General features: G+C 42.3%; 1 protein-coding gene and 1 long non-coding RNA gene across 2 annotated transcripts; both read left to right on the forward strand.

Moving 5' to 3' along the window:
• Window positions 1-739: 739 nt before the first annotated feature.
• Window positions 740-21,264, forward strand: LOC146984778 (deoxynucleoside triphosphate triphosphohydrolase SAMHD1-like). Its single transcript, XM_085782218.1, has 16 exons — window positions 740-1,152; window positions 1,497-1,563; window positions 1,729-1,801; window positions 3,271-3,431; window positions 4,803-4,918; window positions 5,176-5,246; window positions 6,067-6,225; window positions 7,375-7,475; window positions 7,570-7,678; window positions 7,765-7,856; window positions 7,973-8,088; window positions 9,231-9,370; window positions 17,144-17,239; window positions 17,365-17,469; window positions 17,622-17,759; window positions 20,142-21,264. The coding sequence occupies exons 1-16, from the start codon at window positions 960-962 to the stop codon at window positions 20,295-20,297; spliced, it is 1,893 nt and encodes a 630-aa protein (XP_085638344.1). The 5' UTR covers window positions 740-959; the 3' UTR covers window positions 20,298-21,264.
• LOC146984779 (uncharacterized) lies at window positions 10,251-16,048 on the forward strand. The gene is made up of 2 exons (XR_015036174.1): window positions 10,251-10,720; window positions 15,309-16,048. It is a non-coding gene; the product is annotated as an uncharacterized LOC146984779 (long non-coding RNA).
• Window positions 21,265-21,563: the final 299 nt, after the last annotated feature.

Here is a 21,563-nt window from a genome sequence, read left to right on the forward strand (position 1 = left end):
CTTTAATAAAACATTTTTTTTTTTTTTAAAGAGTGAAACGTCAGCTTGCTTCTGAAATGCAAAATTAGGCCTGTTATAAAACGAGAATAGGCCTGTGGTTTATTGGTCACTTAAAGCAGAAGTAAGTGATATATTTGTGTTAATATAAGTCTTAAATAGTTATATCTTCCGACAGCAATCACTTACATAGAGTGTTTGGTCTGAAACACGGGTCTGTCAGTCACTCTGCTCTGCTCTGAGCCCAGGAGAAAACTTTTCTCGTATCCTACAACCTTTATCCAATGAGGAGAGAGAACGGCATAAAGGGGCAGTCCTCTCTGTGTGTGCAGCCAAGGGATGCGCGTGAATGTGGTGACGTAGGGACGAGGACTGTTATGGTGCGTTCAAGGCAACCCCGTAACTCGTGTTTTTCCGACCTGTGAAGTCGTACCAGTTCGATCTGGTACGAGTTCACGGGTCAGAAGTTACGAGTGGCCGTTATAGTGACTTTCACAGGTAAAACAGGTCGGAAAAACACGAGTGGGTTGCCTGGAACGCTACAAAGTCGTAAGTCGTGACTTGAAGCTGTAATTTACGATTTCAAAAGCCTGCCTGGAACGCAGCATTAGCCAAAACGACCGGATCGCTTACTTCTGCTTTAAATTTCGAACAAGGTTTCAGTAACGTTAGACTTTTATTTTGGAGAGACAGCGACAGGAAGTGCTCCTCGTGTTTCTACCGGTTTCTAGGCAACTTGACAACGCAGCTAGAAAACACAAAACCCGGGCAATTTCTGCCGAGTGTGTTTGTGCAGAGTTACCGGTCAGCTGTTAGCAGCAGCAGGCGGCGTGGGGGAAATCCTGTCGGCTTGAGTTTGGCGGGTCTCTCTCCTCTTCCTCTCTTTCCTCTCCTCTCTCTCCTCTCTCTCCTCTCCTCCCCCTGAAGAGGCGCCAGTCAGTTAGTCAGTTTGTCCGGTCAACATGGAGAACCGAAAGCGGCCGTTGGAGGCTACTTCGAGCCCGGCCGACGGCTACAAAACCCCGCAGAAGAGAGCTGCTGCTGCGGCGGCGGTCCGGTGTCAGCCCAGCTCCGACTATGTGCACTGGGGAGTGGAGCAAACGTGTCAGTATCTGCGAAGAGAAGGGCTCGGAGAGTGGGAGAATAAGTTTAGAGGTGGGTTTTTGTTTTTTTTTGGGTGTGGACGCTTGATAGGGATCGTTTTGGCTGTGTGTGTGTGTGTGTGTGTTTCAAAAATGTAACGTGTAGTTGAGAGCTGCATATTATTAATAATAATCCTAAATAGAAGCCGGTGCATATTCTCATTTGCGCAGGACATAGTATTTCAAAGGAGGTTAAATCGAAAGCAACTGGACTTAGTTATTTTATTTTATTAGTTAAATAACTAAGTCCAGTTGCTTTCGATTTAACCTCCTTTGAAATCCTAAATAGATCTTTTTTTAAGAGTTGTGACATGTGCTCACATCAAAACTATCTGCTATCTTTGCTCTCTTGTCCAGAGCAAAAAATCACAGGTGTGGGGCTGAGGTATCTAAAGGATGATGATCTGGAGAAGATTGGTGTAGGGTAAGTGTGTAGCTACTTGTGTTAAACCAAAGTGTGGCATTTTACTGGCAAGATCTCATAAACCTCAGAGTGTGTTACTTTGATGTTTCAACCCTCACTCATCTCAGTATCAGTTCAAATCATTTGATTGAAACTCAACTTTCCTGTTCTCACCCTGTGTGTTAGGTGCCTTGGTGACCGTCTGAAGATCCTACACAACCTCAGTAAGCTCTGGCATGTAGAAGCTGAGCCAAGCAAGGTAAGTTAAGGAGGACTGTCTGCATCCCAACGCTGCACTTTCAACAAGGCTGTGTAGATAAGAGAGATGCACCAGAAGAAGCTGGGGAACATGTCAGATAAGGAGGAGTAAGGGACGTGTGGGTCTCCAAAGAGCATTGAAAGCTGAAAGACAATGCTGAAACAGGGGCGTATCTAGGATTTTTCTAAATTAGGGACCATCAACGGGCTACACACAGTCACATTTTATGATTAGGTTAGGGGTGGGCGATATGGCAAAAATATCATATCACGTTTTTTTTTTAAATGAAGTCACGATTTCGTTTTCATCACGATCTTAAATCGAAAAAAGGAAAAATAGACAATTTAGGCCGAAGAACCTTTCTGAATAGATTTTAATCTAAATAGTTGCAGTTTTGCCAACATGTGCAAACAACGTAAACATAGTGAAAGGTAAACAACAACACTCTGATAAAGTGGACTCTTGCAACATAAAAGGTAGCTTTCAATAAACATGAAAGTAAAATAATAATGAAGACATTACTGTTTGTTTTATTCAACACAGTCATTTTAACAGGATTTTAAGTATCAAAACACTAAATAGCTGATTGAAAAGGGTCAAATAAAAATATAAACTAAAGTAACTGTTGTTATCTCTTTTAGCAAACTTTGCAAATGTCCTTTGTTTGCACTTTGCAGCATAGAACTGCAGTTTATAGAATGAGCCCCAGACGATCCTACGATCTCTGCACTTTGGCAGATCGTCTACACGCTCTAATCCTTCACGATCTAATATCGCCATATCGCCCACCCCTAGATTAGGTGTATACATTTCACCAGTCACACACCCTTTTTTCCAAACACTTCATGTAATTAAAAAAAAAGTGTAGATCGTAAAACTAATTTTTTTTTTATTTACATTTTTGCTTGTGACCAACTCCAAAGGACATACAGTACAATAGAATTCAAAGTTTTTCACAAATATCTTACATTGGACACGTATAACCTGTTTTGTGATCAGAGAAATTGCCATCTCTATCGACACAACTTCTTCAAAAAAGGCCTCACTTCTGTATTCCTGCAATGTGTCAAGTGAGGACACTGACATGCTGATGCTATGTCCAGTGAGCGAGACCGTAGCATGTAGTAGTCTATGTTTTGATAGGTGTTGCAGGTTCTTCAATCATTTTTCAAAGAGCATGATCACTTTTGGAGATATCTTGAGTTCATAGTGGGTGTTGTATTGCATGGAGCTAGAGGTGGTCTAAAAAGCGGCTGAAACTTTTCTCTTTAACTCGTCACCGCAGCCACAAATTTCACTCTACATACATGGCTTTTCCCAAAAATGTAGACAAACCTGTCGTCTCTCATTTAATGCGCTCAAAAAAGCAGTCTGTTTTGAATTTACATTGCATTTTATTTAAAAAACAAAATGGTGAAGTCAATTTCTTTTGTGTTTTCATGTCTGTTTGTTGTCTTGTCTTCTGCCAGGTGTTTAATGATCCTATCCACGGCCATGTGGAGTTACACCCACTCCTCATTAAAATCATAGACACCCCTCAGTTCCAGAGGCTACGATATATCAAACAGCTTGGAGGGACCTACTTTGTGTTCCCGGGAGCGTGCCACAACCGCTTTGAGCACTCCATTGGGTATGTCGTCAGTCTCTGTCGATACACTGTTTATTTTCCAAAGTTTGCCATGAGCTAATATCACTCAGTACTGTACATATCAGTAAAACCACAGAGGGCACAGTAACCGCCGTATCATCATAATATTCACTGATAAACACAAGTATAAAAGAAAGTGACTCACTAAACTAAGTAAAATGTCTTTGCTCTGTCTGAAATCATTTGATTAGGAATTATATTTGAAATCTGGCTATAGTGCATGATGTTAAACAACATGTTGGTTCACAACTTTATTTTGATATTCAGCAGGCCAGGCCACACAGCAGCAACTCCTGCTGTAGGTTCACCTCGGTACTAATTCACCATCTTGGTATAAACATCCATCCCAGGTGACGTGATCACAAGGGGTCAGTTCTAAATACAGATGTGAATGCAGCCTGTGTCCTGGTTACATTAGAGGACCGCCTATTCTTCTGACGTCCTCTGCCACAGTCTCATAATGAACCATTTCACTGTTAAGAGCTGCATACAGCCCATCCTGCTCCCACTCTCTTCCTCTGTCTCTCTCTTATTCAAATAGAGAAGCACACAATGGTCCTATCTGTGGATTGGGTCTATGCTAGAAACAACAACACATACCTGTGTATTTGCATATGAAGCAGGGAGATGAGATCTGATCACAAGTGGTGAATCAAACTAGTGCAGGTGATTTTGATGCAGGTGTGAACAGACCTTCTCAGAACTGATCACTGTGACTGGATCAATGAAAGTGCAGGTTACCGATACCAGTTCTGAACAGGAACATTGATGCTCACTTTGGCTGCAAATCTCCCATTAAAAAAACATAATTCATTTGTGTTTGTAAAACAAGGAAAATTCTACATGCATTTTAATCTTCTTATCTTTCACAAATGTCAGTATTTTGTTTGAATTAGGTCATTTAAAGCAGAAGTAAGCGGAATATTTGTGTTAATATAAGTCTTAAATAGTTATATCTTCCGACAGCAATCACTTCTATAGAGTGTTTGGTCTGAAACACGGGTCTGTCAGTCACTCTGCTCTGAGCCGAGGAGAAAACTTTCCTTGTATCCTACAACCTTTATCCAATGAGGAGAGAGAACGGCATAAAGGGGCGGTCCTCTCTGTGTGTGCAGCCAAGGGATGCGCCTGAATGTGGTGACGTAGGGACGAGGGCGGGGACTGCTAACTCCATCAGCTGACAGGAAGTTAGACAAAAGGACCGGATCGCTTACTTCTGCTTTAATGGATTCAGGAAAAGCAGTGGCCATTTAAAAAAAAAAAAGTGCCTGTCAAAATCTAAACTTACACATTCAGGTATTTGCCATGTTTTGTGTATGTTTTGTATGACATGATTTGTTTTGTGTTGGACAGGGTGGGTTATTTGGCAGGACGACTGGTCCAAGCTCTGAATGAGAGGCAGCCCGAGCTCCTCATCTCCCGCAGAGACATGCTGTGTGTGCAGATCGCTGGGCTCTGCCATGACTTAGGTGGGTGGTAGACACCTTACATGCTTCAGGCTTCACCTTCTTATGGCCCTTTTCCACTACTTCAACTTTTTTTTGTTGTTGTTGTTGTTATTTTTGCTTTTCCACTAGGCAATAGTACCTGGTAACTGGTACTTAGTCAGTGTGTGTGAGCATGATTAAGAATGAATATGAAAGTATGTTACCTTATCTTTGTATTATCATAAATCGCCCACGTCACGCATTGAAATTAGCTGTTCTTAATGTGTTCCTCATTCCAGGTCATGGGCCATTTTCCCATATGTTTGATGGCATGTTCATCCCCAAGGCCCGTCCTGGAATAACCTGGAAGGTAAACAACTCTGTTTAATACTGCTCTTTTATGTGTCATCATGACTCATGTGCCATGTCGAACAAAAGCATCTCTTTTTCTGACAAACAAAATCTCTGGGGTGTGTGCGTGTTGATTGATTGATGATTCTTCGGAAAACTGTTTGGCATGCTGTCCAACATCCCTGTCCATACTTGCATAGGAGTTTAGTTTCTTTTTCCCATAAATGACTGCTTGAGAAGGATATTTAGAAAGAGCATGGTGTGTGTATGTGCTGCATGGAAAAATGGGCACTTGCAGTACTAGCCTACATCCCCTGTGTGGGAGAAGCTAAACTGGATGCATTCTGGGTATTGTTAAAGTATGTAAGAGACTCTTTTTTCTTTTTTGCATCCAAATTTGTCTGTGCGCTCCTTTCTCCTGTCATATTTCCTTTTGAATTGATTGATTCCTATTAATAAAGTTATGATGTTCCATAAATTCTGCTTCATCAGATGTTACGATGTTGAAGCGATAAACTGCATCATGAAGCTTTATATTCGCAATTAAAATGACTGTAAAACAAGGCTGCTGCATAAAGCAGTTGATGCCACTTGACTTGTAAGTGGCTGAACTTTAAGATAGTGGTTGCAGGGGTCAGAATGATAGCTACTAACTACGCTCACAGTCATTATGCAAGTTATGACCATAGACAGATAAGATAAGCACTCATATTCATCAAGTGTCACGTTGTACCTGGGATTAGCTCTTTGTGTTGAAGTAATGATGAGTCATTTCACTTTCACTTTCAAAGTGAAAATCCACATTTCTTTGTTAATAATTGAATCTGTGTATATTTCAGCACGAGAATGCCTCTTTGACCATGTTTGACTACCTGGTTGACGATAACCACTTGAGGCCAGTGATGGAGCAGCATGGCCTGGTGCTGCCTGAGGATCTGGATTTCATCAAGGAGCAGATTGCTGGACCATTGGACACTAATGCAGCTCAAGGCCAGAAGGTACATTTTTGTTCTGTGAATTCAGTCAGTGGCGTTATCTGTGAGTGCTTTCCAAAGAAACCAAAAACCTACTTAGGATCTGTGGGGAGGTATCTGGTCTTCATCAGCTGCTCTCGGAGGCTTGTGACTTTATCTGCCCTTTTTTTAGACCATAAATAAGTCTTTTTAATCAGAGAATTGAAATCTTTTAGAGCAGGCACGAGGAGGTTTACAAATGAGTTGTTACTGCAGTGCTGGCAGCTTGTTTCATCACAGGAAGTGGCACAATACAAACCAAACCAGGTCAAATTATCATATTAATAACTTTTTAAGGTGTTATGTTACCAAACTACTTGATTCAAAACAAGCTGCCAATTTGTCACAGGAAGAAAAGAATACACAAGGAATAACTTAAAGGGATAGTAGCATTTTTATAAAGTGGGGTTGTATGATCTACAAATAGCCCCTAAGTACTTTAATTGCAGTAGAAGACTCTCTGCACTCCTCCCATTAGCAATGCCAGCCCATAATAGCCCTGCCCAGAGATTTACAACATACATTGTTGTGAATGGACCCAAAGAAACGGCCTATTTTCACGGCCTAAAAGAGGTTTTACCTGAAAAAAAAAAACACAGTTCCATTGTTCACTATAATATAATTTTTTCCAGCCCCTCAAAGTGCAGGAAAAACACAGTTTTTATTTGGACCTAACCAACTCACGTATCCCTCCGCCCAGGGTTAGCGCCCGCCGATCAGCAGTTGGTTGGGTCCAAATAAAAACTGTGTTTTTCCTGCACTTTGAAGGGCTGGAAAAAATTATATTATAGTGAACAATGGAACTGTGTATTTTTTTTCAGGTAAAACCTCTTTTAGGCCGTGAAAATAGGCCGTTTCTTTGGGTCCATTCACAACACTGTATGTTGTAAATCTCTGGGCAGGGCTATTATGGGCTGGCGTTGCTAACGGGAGGAGTGCAGAGAGTCTTCTACTGCAATTAAAGTACTTAGGGGCTATTTGTAGATCATACAACCCCACCAAAATGCTACTATCCCTTTAAGACTAACAAAACCAATTGGGCTGGATGTCCGGGAGAGAGCGAATGGCTGGCTGCCGTTAGCCTCTATGATATAATGTGCTAATATACAGTCTCTTTCTCTGTCATCTCCATAGTGGCAGTACAAAGGCCGTCCAGAAGAGAAGTCCTTCCTTTATGAGATTGTGGCAAACAAAAGAAATGGCATTGATGTGGATAAATGGGACTACTTTGCCAGGTGGGTTTTATTAACCTCTTAGTTTCACAACAATTTGCATGCACAAATCATGTTTTGTGACCTATCTCTCTCTCCATACGCTGTCTCCTCTCAGGGACTGCTACCACCTGGGCATCCAGAACAACTCTGACTATCGCCGCTTCCTAAAGTTTGCCAGGGTGTGTGAGGTGGATGGGCAGAAGCACATCTGTACTAGAGACAAGGTGATGCCTTTTTTATTATTCATTACTTTTTTTGATCTGTTTAAAAGATATTTTGTGGCTGAAATAAGAGATAAATCCTTTAACAGGAAGTGGGAAACCTGTACGACATGTTCCACACAAGGAACTGTCTCCACAGAAGAGCCTACCAGCACAAAGTCTGCAGCATCATAGAGACCATGTGAGTAGCTAATTGCTCTGATGTAGCTTATTTACTTTGCTTTGAGTTTGTCTTTTTTTTGTATGGTCTGCAGCGGTATATTTTCAAATGATCATATGTTGGGTGTGTTTATCCAGGATCACTGAGGCCTTTTTAAAGGCAGATAAACACATCAAGATTGAAGGCTCAGGAGGGAAGATCTTCTCTCTGTCCACAGCCATAGACGACATGGAGGCCTACACCAAGCTGACAGGTGAGCAGCAGATATTGCTTTGTATTGTCAGCTCATGATTCAAGAGCACTAAGATACAGGAAAGGAAATGCACTACACCTCATCCGACCGTACCATCTCTAAAAACATGCTAAATTGTGACTCGTATCACTGCATCGCATATCGATTATTCTCCCTCCCACTGTTTGCTGTTTCAAAACTGTGGTTGCCCAGCTGTGATTGGCCCCTGGTCAAGCTGGCACTGGACTACAAAAACGCAAACATCCGAATTATACTTCTCCCTGCCTTCACCCAAATAATGAAGGTGAAAGGAAGTATTTTAAGTGGAATTTAAAAAAAAAAAAAGGTAATCCCTAAAGGGGGCATTGTCAAACCTGGCAACGCAGCCCGCAAGCCATGTGGCATTGTTTACAACACTTGACCGCAGCGCACGTTTGCAGGCAGGCTACGTTAGCTCCGCTAGCCAGCGATGGACCGTTTTTAACAAGAAAAAGGACAGAAACCAGCTCAAAAACCAGACGGACAGACACACAGTGTTGTAACGAATAGTGGAGTGGGTGAGGAAAATGAGTCTGAGGAAGCAGCAAACAAAAATCAGCACGAAGACACCAGAGAGGGGACGAGCAGGCAAACGGCAGGTGTAATATAGGAAGCATACAAGATGAGCACAGAAAATTTCAAGACAAGTGGACAGACGAATTTTTATTTGTTCTGTATGGCATGAACCCTAATAAACCCTCACTGTGATTGCAACAACAAACTACAAATACACATTGAAAGTCAAGGACATGCATGCCCAGCTTCCGCTCATCCCAGTATTAAGGTAAATATGGTCTTAAATGAAAATGTATTGGCTGTGTTATTTCTTTTTTTGTGGGATGTCCAATTTATATGTAGAAATGCACATTTGCAAAGGTGACTTAGTATGTTGTCGCAAAAGTGGCTCTCCCCTTGATTTTGCACTGCCAATGTGGCTTTTTGTGAAAAAAAAAGTGAGGATCACTGATCTAGGCTCTGATCTAGTGTTGCTGACAACTCTGCATCAGTTACCACTTACATATTGCACTTTATTTCTTTCACACTCACTCGCGCACCTGTTTTCATGGGAACATTTCTTCAGTTCAGTATATATATAGTAATTTACTGACATGTTTGTCCTGCAGATAATGTGTTTGAGCAGATCCTCCACTCAACCTCCACGGAGCTGGCTGAAGCGAAACAGATTCTACGCAACATAGTCTGTCGACGCCTCTACAAGTGTCTGGGCCAAACCCAGCCTGAACAGTTTTTGCACGTCACACAGGTAAATGTAAATGTACTTTATTTATACAGCCCTTTACAACAATCCTTTCGGTGTACCAAAGTGCTTTACATAGTGTAATAATAAAAAGAAAGAAGCAGAAATAAAAACAATTTAAAAACAATAAAAACAGTGAGAGCAATAAAATACGGCAAAGTCAAATAAGTTAAAATAAAATAAAATAAGATAAAAGTGCCATCGTGCTACTGGGTATTAAAAGCCATCCTAAATAAATAGGTTTTTAGCCTGGATTTAAAAAGGCCCGGGTCCGAGATGAGACGCATCTCGGCGGGGAGCTTGTTCCAGAGCCTGGGAGCAGCGACAGAAAAGGCTCGGTCACCCCAGTGTTTATATTTTGATCTGGGCACTTCCAGTACAAGTTGATTTGTTGACCTCAAAGCTCTACCTGGATCTCGGATGGTTAAAAGCTCGGATAAATATAATGGGGCAAGGCCGTTAAGAGCTTTAAAAACAAACATTATAAGTTTAAAATCAATTCTAAAAAGGACAGGAAGCCAGTGAAGGGGGTTAAGAACAGGGGTAATGTGCACACGTCTGTGAGTGTTGGTTAAAAGACGGGCTGCGGCATTTTGCACAAGTTGAAGGCGACTGAGGGAGGACTGAGAGACGCCGACATAAAGTCCATTACAATAATCTAACCGTGAACTAATTAAAGCATGGATGGCTTTCTCGAGGTCGTGGCGGCTTAAAAACATTTTAACTTTAGCTAAAAGACGCAGCTGGAAAAAACTGGTCCTGACAACATTACTGATTTGTTTGTCGAACTTGAGATGACTGTCAAAAGTCACACCCAGATTTCTGACAGTTGAACTGAGTGTGGTGTGTACACAGGTGTGTACTTATGTGTCTATATATTGTCACGTTCCATGTTCCAGGAACTGGACAAAAGGTGGAGAGACAACTGAGTTTGGCAATTTTTAACAAAAAGAATTTATTAATGAACTTAAAGACAACTCGAACCAAGACAAAACAAACCAACAAACAAAGAAACAAAGAAACAAAAGAGTCCACAGGTGGAGCAGGGCTTCCACCCCAGCCGGAGTCTAGAGAGAGAGTGAATGTCCAGTGCTGAGCCTTTCTGCTCGGCCAGGCCACACCCCACCAGGTGCCATTCATCAGCCTGATGAACTGGCTGATGAGCTGAACTGGCTGATGAGCTGCTGCAGAAACTCCTCCAGCCATCACACCCCCCCGGCCAAGACAGAGGTACCACCTCTGACCTCCGACCCTGCAAGACACATACCAGAGAAAAAAAACACAACGTCCAATCCAATACACTACCTACATCTAGACAAATCCATAACCCAACACGACTGCCAGGTCACAGTCCAGGTAAGCACCTTATCAAACAACATGCAATGCAGAACCCCTCCCTCCTCCCCATTACCTCACCAACACCCCCAAACCCAATGACTCCGCAACTGTGGATCCAGAAGAAGCATCTTTAAGAGCACATACGGATGGGAGCCCGGCCTGGACAGAAGCAGAGAGAAAAGTACATAGCACAACATATTATGACAAAGGAGCACGTGACAAAGTATCCGCCACCAGATTATCCCTGCCCTTAATGTGACGGATATCCAAATGATAGGGCTGCAAAAACAAGGCCCACCGCATCAACCTCTGATTCGGATTCTGCAATGAACGCAAAAAGGTTAGTGGATTGTGGTCAGTATAAACAATCAAAGAAGAACCTGACCCAATATAGACATCAAAATGTTGGAGGGCCATGACCAATGCGAGGGCTTCTTTTTCGATTACTGAATAGTTACGCTGGTAATTTTTAAACTTCTTAGAGAAGTAACTAACAGGTCTCTCAACCCCCCTCTCCTCCACCTGTAACAACACAGCCCCAGCTCCAGCATCACTTGCATCCACCTGCAACTTGAAGGGGCGATCCAACCTAGGAGCAGCAAGCACTGGAGCTGATGACAACAAGTCCTTCAACTGGTTAAATGCCTGTTGACAGATGGGAGACCAAACATATTTAACATCACCTTTTAACAAGTCAGTTAGAGGAGCACCCACAGAAGCAAAATTGGGACAAAACTCCCTGTAATAACCAGCCATTCCCAAGAAACGTAACAATTCCCTCTTTGTCGTTGGAACAGGGAAGTCACGGATCGCCCTGACCTTTCCCTCAATGGTACGCACTTCTCCTTGCCCCACCACCTTCCCCAAATAGGTCACGGTGGCCTTGGCAAATTCACATTTTGCCAGATTGACCGTTAGCTGTGCCCAAAGTAGCCTGTCAAACAAAGCCTTCACCTGCTCCAAATGTTTCTCCCATGTATCACTATATATCACAACATCATCCAAATAGACTGCACAACCCTCCAGCCCCCGAACCACCTTATTCATTAATCTTTGAAAGGTGGCTGGAGCGTTGCGCAACCCAAACGGCATCACGGTATATGAATACAAACCAGATGGAGTCACAAATGAACAAATCTCCCTTGCTCTCTCAGAAAGTGGAACCTGCCAATAACCTTTAAGAAGGTCGAACTTACTAACATATTTGGCCGACCCCACCTGATCGACACAATCATCCATCCTGGGAAGAGGGAAGGAATCAGGTTTTGTCACAGCATTAATCTTCCTAAAGTCAGTACATGGCCTAAATGTGGAATCCGGCTTGCTGACAAGAAGACAGGGAGATGACCAACTAGAAGTAGAAGGCACAGCAAGACCATTTTCAAGCATATAATCTACCTCTGAATCCAATATCTGTCGCTTTTCAGGGCTAACCCGATAGAACCGCTGGGCGATGGGTTTTGCATCCCCCACCTCAACATCATGTTCTATCAAGTTAGTACATGTAGGAGTATCAGAGAAAAGACCTGGATATGCTTGAATAAGACCAACCAGTTGATTCCTTTTATCCTCATCCACCTGCCCAAGCAGCGAATCCAACTTGGCCAAAGTTTCCGAATTTTTAAGTCGAGGTTGCAGCACCACATCACCCGACATCTCTTCCTCCTGCTCCGTACCGGCCACCAAAACAGGGTTATCTGGAACCACAACATCAGAAACATCACGTGCAAAATATGGTTTGATCAAATTAACATGACAGACCTTAACTGATTTTCTTTTATTTGGCATCTCAATCAGGTAGTTTTGCTCTGAAACCCGACGAACAACATTACAGGGCCCAAAAAACTTAGCCTGAAAAGGTGATTCAATCAATGGCTGCAAGACCAAAACCTGGTCTACTGCACAGAACTCACGTCGCTCTACTTTGCGGTCAAACAGCTGCTTCATTTTCTTTTGAGCCATTTGCAAATTTTGTTTCGCCAATTCCCCAGCCTCATAGAGCCTATGTCTAAACCCATTTACATAAGAAATCAGATTCTTTGGGGGATCAGACGCAACCCACTGATCACTAATGACAGACAAGGGACCCCGAACAGTGTGAGCAAAGACCAGCTCGTTAGGACTGAAGCCTGTACTCTCTTGTACAACTTCTCTGGCCGCCAACATGAGCCATGGTAAGCCGTCCTGCCAGTCTGCCTTCAACTCAGTGCAATAAGCACGCAGCAACGATTTCAAATGCTGATGAAAACGTTCAAGGGCCCCCTGACTCTGTGGGTGATACGCAGAGGACATATTATGAGTGACATTAAGTTGTTTAAGAACCTGGGAGAACAGCCGAGAAGTAAAGTTTGACCCTTGGTCTGTTTGTATAATTTTGGGAATTCCAAACACAGATATAAACTCAGTAATGGCTTTCACCACAGACCTGGTTGTGATCGACCGCAGTGGATAAGCAGCTGGATATCTGGTGGATTGACACATTATTGTTAACAAATAGGAACAACCAGACCTGGACCGAGGAAGCGGCCCCACACAATCAACTAACAGATGACCAAAAGGCTGACTCACTGCAGGGATCGGATATAACGGTGCAGGTTTCAGAGTTTGATTTGGTTTACTAGTAACCTGACACGTATGACATGTTTTTATATATTTAGAAACATCACGCTTCACACGGGGCCAGAAAAAATGCTGTAGCACCCGATGGTAGGTCTTTTTGACCCCCATATGACCAGCAACCTCATCATGTGCTGTCCGAATTACTGATGTTCTAAATTTTTCAGGCAATACCACTTGCACAATGGGATCCCCGCTAAATCCATCACCATGAGGAGCCCAAATCCTACACAGCACGTCATCATGGAGTACATAACCCTGTTTAATGTTCCCCACCTGACAGGAAGGCACCACCAAATCATACAGGTCTTTCAATGATGGATCCTTTCTCTGCTCCTGCGCCAAGTCTACATGAGAAACACAAAGATCATCTGGCACGACAAAGGAAAACTCTTTAACTTTGTCCATAGTTACCCCATCATCAGGCAGAGATGCAGCCATGGCCCGAGTCACAGCACACACTGTGGATGGTTCCAACTCAACTGCTTGCTGTGACAGCCCCCCTGGTACCACCACTGGGCCATGTGCAGCGCCCCCTGCAGAGTTTAAAGAGGAATTACATGAGAGATCTGTTGACTCAGGTTCTGTCACTGGAGAATCGACTCCCCCAGGAGGAACTGGATAGGGAAGACATGTCAAATGTGGCTGCTGAACCGTATCTTGGGGGGTTTGTACTAGTACAGGTCTTTCATCATCTGGCCACATACGACCATCAGGTACCAGGTCATTCCCCAAGATTATGTCCACTCCCCTCACTGGGAGCTCGGGACGCACAGCCACCTCCACATTCCCCTGGAAGAAACCACAGGACAAGAACATTTTATGCACCGGAACAAAAAGTGTTTGTAAAGCCAGACCTCTGCAGGGCACACAACCCCCTGTGTCTGACTGTAGAGAGAAAGGCAAAATGGCCTCCCTCACAAACGTGTGCATAGAACCTGAATCTCTCAACACCTTCACGGGGACTTCCATATCTCTCTCGTGTAGCCTGACAAAACCATCTGAGAGGAATATATGGTAACCTGATTCCACCTCTGCCCCATCCATGGCTTGAACCTGCATTGGCGCCACCAATCCAGCTGACTTTACCTGACCAGGATTAACTCTACCACTACGTGTAGGGCATTCATTTTTCCAGTGCCCTTTTTGTCGACAATAATGACACACTTCAGGCCCACCTTTACTGTTAAAGGGTTCTGACCTTGGAGCCCTAGATGTTGTCTGAGAGTGTCCCCCACTAAAGTGTGCTCTCTCATTAAAGTGTGCCCTTTCATTAAAGTGTGCTCTCTCAGTGTTAAATCGCTCTCCAAATATACGTCTGTGTGTTAGTACATATTCATCAGCTACAACTGCTGCTTCACTTGGAGTGGAAACTTTACGTTCAGTGATGTACGTGGCGATGTGTTCTGGTACAGTCTGTTTAAACTGTTCCAATATTACTAGATCACACAACTCTGGAAAAGTCTCCACATTATCTGCCTTACACCAACGGTTAAAGTGCAGAATCAAATCCCTTACAAATTCCACATGTGTTTGTTTTCCCGTTTTCCTCCAGCCTCTGAACTTTTGTCGGTACGCTTCAGCCACAAGTTCATAGGCTTTTAGTACCGCCGCTTTTACCTTTTTGTAGACCTTGCAGTCCGCCACCGACATAGAGGAATACACCTCCTGTGCTTTTCCTGTAAAGACACACTGCAACATTAGTGCACGCTCCTCATCCGGCCAACCTCTAACATCAGCCACACGTTCAAACATTGCAAAAAATGTCTCAACATCCTTTTCCTCAAACTTTGGCATTAATCTCAAATGTTTAGTGACATCAAAACCAGATTCCCCCCTGATCGCCCCAACCGGAAGTTTACCCGCTGAAATCAGCCCCAACTTATTCTGCTCCACTTCCAGTTTCATTTGTTCCACCTTGTACTTCATTTTTTCTAACTCCTTTTCATGTTCAAATTTCAACATTAACAATTCCTTTTGCTGTTCAAAGGTTAACCCCGGCACAGAAGTAGTAACCCCACTCTTACCATCATCGACCATCAGGACTCCTTCCTCTTGCAGATTTGCCTGTACAATACTCATGATGGTCTCCCTTGTACGTCTGGCATCCACCGCAACCGAATAATGGTGTGCCACCTTGAGAAGCTGCTCCTTCGTATATTGCTCTAGTAACTCATAAGAGGGACATTTAATGAAATCCTCAACACTGGCAGCCATACCTGAACCCAACCCAACAGTCTAGATAAACAATACAAAATGTGGCGCCCCCACTGGGTCCCCCCTACTAACTGCCTAACCAAAACCTACTTACACTCAGCCCTAGTCTTCAGTGGCATTGCTGAGTTCGCCAAGGGCCCTCCCAGGATACCACCCAAAACAGTAAAGGCAAAAAAAAACTGCAGCAGAGCCTCTATTAGGGACTGCTGCTACACCTAACAGAGGGGAACACCAGTGAAAAAATTTGCCACACTTACTTTATCTCCAAACTCTGTACTTACCAACTCAGTATACGTCTCCACCAACCTGCATCAGCAGACCAACAATTCCTACCCAAAACACTGGCTTTAGACGAGCCCCCATTTTGTCACGTTCCATGTTCCAGGAACTGGACAAAAGGTGGAGAGACAACTGAGTTTGGCAATTTTTAACAAAAAGAATTTATTAATGAACTTAAAGACAACTCGAACCAAGACAAAACAAACCAACAAACAAAGAAACAAAGAAACAAAAGAGTCCACAGGTGGAGCAGGGCTTCCACCCCAGCCGGAGTCTAGAGAGAGAGTGAATGTCCAGTGCTGAGCCTTTCTGCTCGGCCAGGCCACACCCCACCAGGTGCCATTCATCAGCCTGATGAACTGGCTGATGAGCTGAACTGGCTGATGAGCTGCTGCAGAAACTCCTCCAGCCATCACAATATCTTGGCTATACATACATCAGCTTGGGCAATATTTATTTTGCCTATTGAATTTGACCTGTAAACTTCAAGTGACCAAGATAGCCTCCAACAGTTGATAAAGGGCTGAGAGAAAACACTTTGAATTGACTTGGCAATCAGTCAAAATCATTTAGTCGAGCTTTTTTCTCAGTTTCTCGACTCGTTGTGCCTGATCAATAATCCTAAATGCTTATGGAAGAAACAAAGAAAAGCATCTCATCCCATATTTGAGAAGCTGGAATAAGACAATTGTCATCATTTTATTTCTGAATTACTTCAAGATTTACCAATTATCTAACATGTTGACAATTTCTAACTGGGCGTGTGATGGGCATGATAATCTTGATAAAAAACAACTCTATATGAAGAACTAACTTCTGCTTTGAGGTAGCTAATGAGTTTCCAGATGAATGAAATATGTTGATGAGTTGTTTGTGTACAAAAATACTGAACAATTCAGTGGTTTTCTTCTGGAAAATGGATTAAAGATCAGATATCAGCTAAGAGGTTTCTCATTTTCTGGTTTTCAATGCAGCAGGATCCAAAAGTCTCAGACCACTTTCCTATTCTGGGAACCATTGATTGCTGGCATGCTCATCATGTATTAGATTAGATTAGATTAGATTAGATTAGATAGAACTTTATTCATCCCGAAGGAAATTATTCGGCCAGGCCGCTCCAGAGAAAAATAACTTAGTTAAAGAAAATAAATAGGATACAAGGAGGAAAATATATGACAAAATATATCCTGCAATGTCACAATTACATGATGTTTGTAATACTGCAGTGCTCAAAATCCAGCAGTCAAAAGTAACTCATGTTATCGCACTGTTTAGATAAAGATAAACACCTCTTGACTCCTTCACTGCTCTGTCTCTCACCTCTATAAGGAGAAGATTCACAGCTGGGAAGCAGATTTGGCCGAGTCCATCCCTCAGAGTGGCTTTCAGGACGTCAGTCTGCAGCCAGAGGACTTCATCGTTAATGTGAGTTTTTCCATCTGGGAGTTGCGTGCTTTGTTGTGAATTTTTTGTTTGATTCACAAGTTATTTGCTTTCTCCCTGGAGGCCAAGGTCACTTGTAGATCTAAAATCTCCCCCTTCTCCTGTAGGTCATCTTTATGGACTATGGGATGAAGAAAAAGAATCCAATCAACAATGTCCGTTTCTATTGCAAGGACAGTCCAAACACAGCCATCCAGATACGCAAGAACCAGGTCAGGACTACCATGGAATTCAAATTTACACAAATTACTCACATGAAATGGCTGGATGTTCCTCGTTTGTTTTTATCGTGTCACAATCTGTTTGGCTCTACCTCCATTTTAAATTAATGGCCTAAAATAAACACATTGCTGCTTCTTGTCAGGTGTCAAAACTCCTTCCAGAGCACTTTGCTGAGCAGCTGATCAGGGTCTACTGCAAGAAGACAGACGATAGGAGCATGGAGGCCGCCAAGAAGCATTTTGTCCAGTGGTGCATGGACATGAACTTCTCGAAACCTCAGGTAAATGTTTCTGCTTCTACTCCTCCTGCTACTCTGCAACTTTGATTGGTTCAAACTCACTACTCTCATAGGCGAGGAGAAAAAGCTCTTCCAGTGTACACTACCTGCTGATGCTGACCACAAGTGGAGAATTTAGCAACTGAAGCAAAAAATATTTCCGTGTCGATAAAACGTATTTGTCCAACCCTTTCCAACAGATTATCAGATGGATTTAGATCTGTGGGTCAACACTTAAAACACTTAAAACTTGTTGTCATGGTCCTCAAACCATTTTTGCAGTGTGGCTCGTCTCATTATCTGGTTGTAAAGGCCCCTGCTGTCAGTGGCCTCTTCATAGCATTGTTATGAAGGGGAATACTTTGTCTGCAACAATGTTTAGGTTGGTGTTTCAGGTGTTGGACAGGGGGTCAGGCATGAAATGAGTGTACCATTCGGAGGCTGGCTTGAATCCATGAACAAAATAAAGCTCAAACCACAGTAGTTTATTTGTCGCTCAGACAAAAAAAATACCAGACAAACAAGTAAATCAGTCTATAAGGCAAACAAATCTGATGTGGGGCAGATTAAGGGCATCCAAAAAAAAAACAGAAACCAGTCCAAAGGTTGAGAACAGGATGGCAGGAATACAGGAAAGCCAGATGGTCCAGTGCGTGATTCTTGGGTGAAGTGATGCTGGAGACCAAGACTGAAGTGACCGGATCAGTGTCAGACTAGGTTAAAGCAGAAGTAAGTGATATTTTTGCGTTAATCTAAGTCTTAAATAGTTGTATCTTCCGACAGCAATCACTTCTATAGAGTGTTTGGACCGAAACACGGGTCTGTCAGTCACTCTGCTCTGCTCTGAGCCCAGGAGAAAACTTTCCTCGTATCCTACAAGTTTTATCCAATGAGGAGAGAGAACAGCATAAAGGGGCAGTCCTCTCTGTGTGTGCAGCCAAGGGATGCGCCTGAATGTGGTGACGTAGGGACGAGGACCAATAGATCCATGACGAGGGCGGGGGCTGCTAACTCCATCGGCTGACAAGACGTTATGGTGCGTTCAGGGCAACTCGTAACTCGTGTTTTTCCGACCTGTGAAGTGGTACCAGTTCGATCTGGTACGAGTTCAAGGGTCGGAAGTTACGAGTGGCCGTTATAGTGACTTTCACAGGTAAAACAGGTCGGAGAAACACGAGTGGGTTGTCTGGAACGCTACAAAGTTGTAAGTCGTGACTTGAAGCTGTAATTTACGGTTTCAAAAGCCTGCCTGGAACGCAGCATTAGCCAAAACGACCGGATCGCTTACTTCTGCTTTAAGATATCCTTCTCCAAATGAGTGATTGTACTGCTCTGTAACGGCTGAATGTGTAAATAAGCAACTTTTTTGCATGATAATACTGTGCCTCAATGTTGTGCTCAATCAAAACTGTATACATTTGTTTTTTTAGATATTCTATGTAAACAGAACTTTAAAATGCAAGATTCAGGCAGGGGATGGCAAAGGTTAACATTAAAAGGATATTATTATGGATTTCAGGATTATAATGTGATTAGGGATGTCACGATTATAGATTTTCTTGGTACGGTTATTGTCAGAGAAATAATCACGGTGTTACGATTATCACGATTAATTAACACTATTAATGTGTAAAATCAACTATAATTACATTACTAAATATTTACACAAAATAATTTAAGCATCTATTAAAATTTAACCAATTATTAATCCCCCAGGGAAGGTGTTTGAAATATTCAAGTCATTAATTGTCATCTATACAAATGTTTAAGTTAATTTTAATCTTTTCTTCTTAATTACAAATGACACTCTAGCTACCAATTCAATGTTACGTAAATGGACCAGTAGTATCTGTGCATTTACCTTTACTTTGGTGCACATTTGCCGATTATGGTTCCAATATAATCTTTTTTTGGAAAGTGACGGTATTTAGGAATCTTTACGATTAATTAATTGTGGCGTTTGATACCACGATTAATTGTGAAAACGAGTAATTGTGACATCCCTAAATGTGATTGCTTCTCCTCATGTTAGATACCAGGACACCAGAAAGTTGCATACTAAGATGGAAGTACTTCAGATTTATTTTCCTATCTGCTGACTATCAGTTACTTTTTCTGGTTTTTACAAACTGGCTGAGATGACCTTATTGTTGTAGCAGCTGCTGCCAAAAGAGAAAGAATGAGTCAAGTGGTAAATTTACATTTAGGAAACTTTGAGATTTTGACATTGTGTGTTTTGAGAACGGAAAGAAGAAGTAAAAAAGATAGAAAAAAGGCTAGGATTAGGAGTTACTGCAATGTTGTGCCGTGCATCAGTAAGGACGCTGTGTACACTTGACATGACCGTTATTGAAACTAGTGTCTTGTGTTTTTATTCACATCCAGGATGGAGACATAATAGCTCCTGAGCTGACCCCTCTGAAGCCCAGCTGGTCCAACTACAACGACAGCGAGGACGGTGAAGAAGGCGGCTCCAGACAGGGATCGTCTGTCAGGGTGAACGGGCAGGGAAAAGCCAAAATGCAACTTTTTAAGGAGTAAGGGAGCAAATACCCCTCTGTTACACATGAAGTAGCTCAACCAGAGTTCAACGAAAATTGTATTTTTCTACAGTGTGAGTGTGTTTTGATGAGAAAAAGCAGATCTCAAGGTTGGGAGCTATGTTTACACCAAAAAAAACAAAAGAGGAGAAACAATCAGAAGTTCTCATAACAGAGGATGTGCTGCATGTTCAGGGTCTGTACTCAGGGTTCTCACAAAACAACATACACATCTTTGTTTTTGGTTGCTGATTTTAACCAAGTTTTTATTTGAAACTCGTTTGCAGCTGCATAGGTCACATTTTTAAGTTGAATTGTTTTACGTTATATGTACGAAACAAAAGCCTGCCTATCATGTATTTGAATCAGGGACAGTAAATCATGGTACAGTGAGTGTTTTATTCACACTACATTGTGGGAGAGTGTCTTTTTACAGCATTTACAGCTGATGTGTTTCAGGACCTCATTCTGTTCAAATACACTCAGGCTTTTTTAAAACTGTTCGCAGTTTATGAAATCTGCAGTGAAAAATCGAAACGGTCTCGTACGCTTGAAGTGAGCATTTGGTTTTATTTGGATTGTTTACTATTTTTGATTTGATTTTACCTTGAATATATATATATATGTGTTCTTCTTTGGTTTTTTGGTCAAGTGTGACATGCATGCAGTCCATAATTTATTGTCCTTTATAGGATGTAGCACAATTTACCCGTTGTTCTCTTTGACCTTTTGTGATATGCACATTTTAAATGGTGTTTTGGGGTTACTTTTTAGATGTTCTCCTCTTACCAAATTGTAATGCTGCCTCATCAAATTCGCCTCATTTTCAGATTCTTGTGTTGATTGTGTAAAAACACTGATGAAAGAATGTAAAGGGAAATCTACCAAGTGTGTGAGGAGGTTCTGCCAATCCCAATCTCTCTCTCTCTCTCTCTGTTCAAAATGTTTGATAAATGTTTCAAACTCAACTCCCTGTCAGTTTGTTTTTCATGTAGTTGAGCTTGTTGGACACTAGAGAGCGCCCTGCACATAGTTTTGCCTAGATGGTTCAGAAAGGTAAGATGGATCTTGTCCTGCAACAGTATTGTAAATCACTGCACCAAAAACAGCCATGACTGTAAGCGTCATGCTTTCAGGCTCTAACTTTGACCGTCCATTGATACCATTGATGTGGACACAAAATCCCAGGAACAGCTTCTTTTAAAATTTGACACAAATGTTCACTTGGACTTGCAGTGAAAAGAGTGAGTGCAGAACATTTTTTCAG

This window comes from Trachurus japonicus, chromosome 7, assembly GCF_045865225.1.
Source record: "Trachurus japonicus isolate A0001 chromosome 7, Traja_1.0".
Lineage (NCBI taxonomy): Eukaryota > Metazoa > Chordata > Actinopteri > Carangiformes > Carangidae > Trachurus > Trachurus japonicus.